Genomic DNA, 2,436 nt, shown 5'->3' on the forward strand with positions numbered 1-2,436 from the left:
TAGCCTGTTAATATTAGCATCTGATTTGGCTGTGTAGCCTGTTAATATTAGCATCTGATTTGGCTGTGTAGCCTGTTAATATTAGCATAGCGTGTGAACATCTGCAGTGTTCAGTGTATGCTGATGACAAGCACTCCATCTTCAGTTCAGTGTATTTATTGAGTTCTATTAAAATCCTGCTCCTCTCCTGTAGCCTGTCACTGTCTAGTACTACGACCTTATCTTCTAATGACGACTTGATCCCTCCCTCCCTCCCGGAGGAGTCCCAAATGGCACCCTATTCCCTACCTAGTGCYCACTACTTTGACCGGAGGCCTGTGGGGCGTCTCTCTGCAGTCAGGCTGCATTTTAGTTTTCCAAATTACACAACACGTTGAGGTATATATTGTCTCTTATTTTCTTCACGCCGTGGTAGAGCAGGACTGGTTTGTGATGTCAGCTAGCTTGGCGGTCCGCTCTCATTCTCATCTGTTAACCAAGGTACACTCTACTGCACCCTAAATGGCAACCCTTATTTACTGCACTACTACCCTATGGGCCTTGATCAAAAGAAGTGCACTTTGAAGGGAGCAGGGTGCCATTGGCCATAGGGTCTGGTTAAAAGTAGTGCACTTCAAAGGGAATAGGGTGCCATTTCGGATGGCGTGCCATTTCTCCCTTTGACACTCATTCACAGAGTGAGAAAGCGGGAACGAGAGAGAGAACGAGAGAGAGATTCCTTCAGTCTCTGTTGGAATGACGGCTATTACCAGGAGTTTCTCCGGTGTCGTGTTCGCTCATCCTGATCTGAACCTCTCAACACCCTTAGATGGAACCGAACAGGGAAATAACTAGAGCGTTCCCGCACGAGGTGATTGGTCGGCCAATTAAAACCTACAGAACATCTAGGCTTGGCGCAGGAATCAATATGAAGAAGCTGCCGTGATCATTAGGCTCCACGCAGGACACTTCATTTCCCTTTAGTTGATATCCCTCCGCAGGGGAAACTCAACGAGCGTGGAGAAAGATGGAAGGGAGTAATCTGATAGAAGATGGAAGGGGAGAACGATAAATAAATTGGAGGAGAACGAGAAGAAATGGGAGAAGGAAGTTGGAGTGTGGAGAGAGAAAGGATGGAAGGGCGAGAACTGAGAAAGATGGAGGGGAGAACTCTGTACTGTTCTCTCTATCTTACACTATATCTCTATGATATCTGTATCTATGGTCCATCTCACTCATATCACTGTCTTGTGCAGACCTGTGATTCATTCCTCAGTGACTTTCAGCCACCTCTTTCCCTTTCTCTCTCTCTCTCTGTGTAAATAGTCATTACCAGTCAGTAGGCCTCTCTAACCTTCTCTCTTTCTCTCCAGGCTGGCAAGAAGGACAGGAGTGATGCTCTGAACACTGCCATCGACAGGATGACCAAGAAGACTAGGGACCTTCGCAGACAGGTTGGTACAACTTCCTTTTCTTCTCCAGAGACCTCTGCTGGCAGGTTGATTTTCCTCTCCCCTCTCCTCTTCTGTTCCTCTCTTCTCTTCCTCCCTCCTTGTTTGTTCCATTTATCCTCACATGAATTCTCCAGAGACCTCCACAGACAGGTTGGTCCAACTCCCACCCTCTCTTCCTTTCCTCCCTCCTTCCTTTCATCCTTCCTTCCCTTGTTCTCGTACTCTCTGTCCTCCCAGTCCTTCTCCAGAGACCTCCAGAGACAGGTTGGTTTTACAAAATATTTAGTGTCTCTACCAGAGGCTTTCTGTTCTCAAGTACACCTAGTATAACTGTCCAACTGTCTGACTCTCTCGCTCTGACTCTCCTCCTGTGTAGCTGCGTAAGGCGGTCATGGATCACGTTTCTGATTCGTTCCTGGAGACCAACGTTCCTCTGCTGGTTTTGATCGAAGCGGCGAAGAACGGGAACGAGAAGGAGGTGAAGGAATACGCCCAGGTGTTCCGCGAGCACGCCAACAAGCTCATCGAGGTACGTTACCTAAAGTTAAGCAAACATCTTGGAAGTTTTCTTCAAATACTGGAGTTGATGTGTCTTTAGAAAATGTCAGGTGTTGAAGTTAGGGATGGACCGAAGGATGTGGACATTACTTACGCTGAACTAAAATATAAACGCAACATGCAACAACTTCAAAGATTTTACAGAGTTACAGTTCAAATAAGGAAATAAGTCAAATTAAATGAATTAATTATGCCCCATTCTATGGATTTCACATGACTGGGAATACAGATATGCATCTGTTGGTCACAGATACCTTTAAGGTAGGGGCGTGGATCAGAATACCAGTCAATATCTGGTGTGACCACCATTTGTCTCATGCAGCGCAACTCTCCTTCGCATAGAGTTGATCGGGATGTTGATTGTGAAGTGTTGTCCCACTCTTCAGTGGCTGTGAAGTTTCTGGGTGTTGGCGGGAACTGGAGCATGCTGTTGTACACGTCTATC

At 46.4% G+C, this 2,436-nt stretch overlaps 1 protein-coding gene across 1 annotated transcript in view; it reads left to right on the top strand.

Annotated features, from left to right (window-relative positions):
• The window catches only part of LOC112071481 (catenin alpha-1-like), a 2,953-nt gene extending 904 nt beyond the window's left edge, over positions 1-2,049 (top strand). Inside the window, exons 2-3 of the mRNA XM_024138933.2 lie at positions 1,353-1,433; positions 1,810-2,049. Coding sequence (XP_023994701.2) covers positions 1,353-1,433; positions 1,810-2,031 — 303 coding nt within the window. The 3' untranslated portion in view covers positions 2,032-2,049. The remainder of the gene's footprint in view (positions 1-1,352; positions 1,434-1,809) is intronic.
• Positions 2,050-2,436: the final 387 nt, after the last annotated feature.

This window comes from Salvelinus sp. IW2-2015, unplaced genomic scaffold (genome assembly GCF_002910315.2).
Source record: "Salvelinus sp. IW2-2015 unplaced genomic scaffold, ASM291031v2 Un_scaffold1621, whole genome shotgun sequence".
NCBI lineage: Eukaryota > Metazoa > Chordata > Actinopteri > Salmoniformes > Salmonidae > Salvelinus > Salvelinus sp. IW2-2015.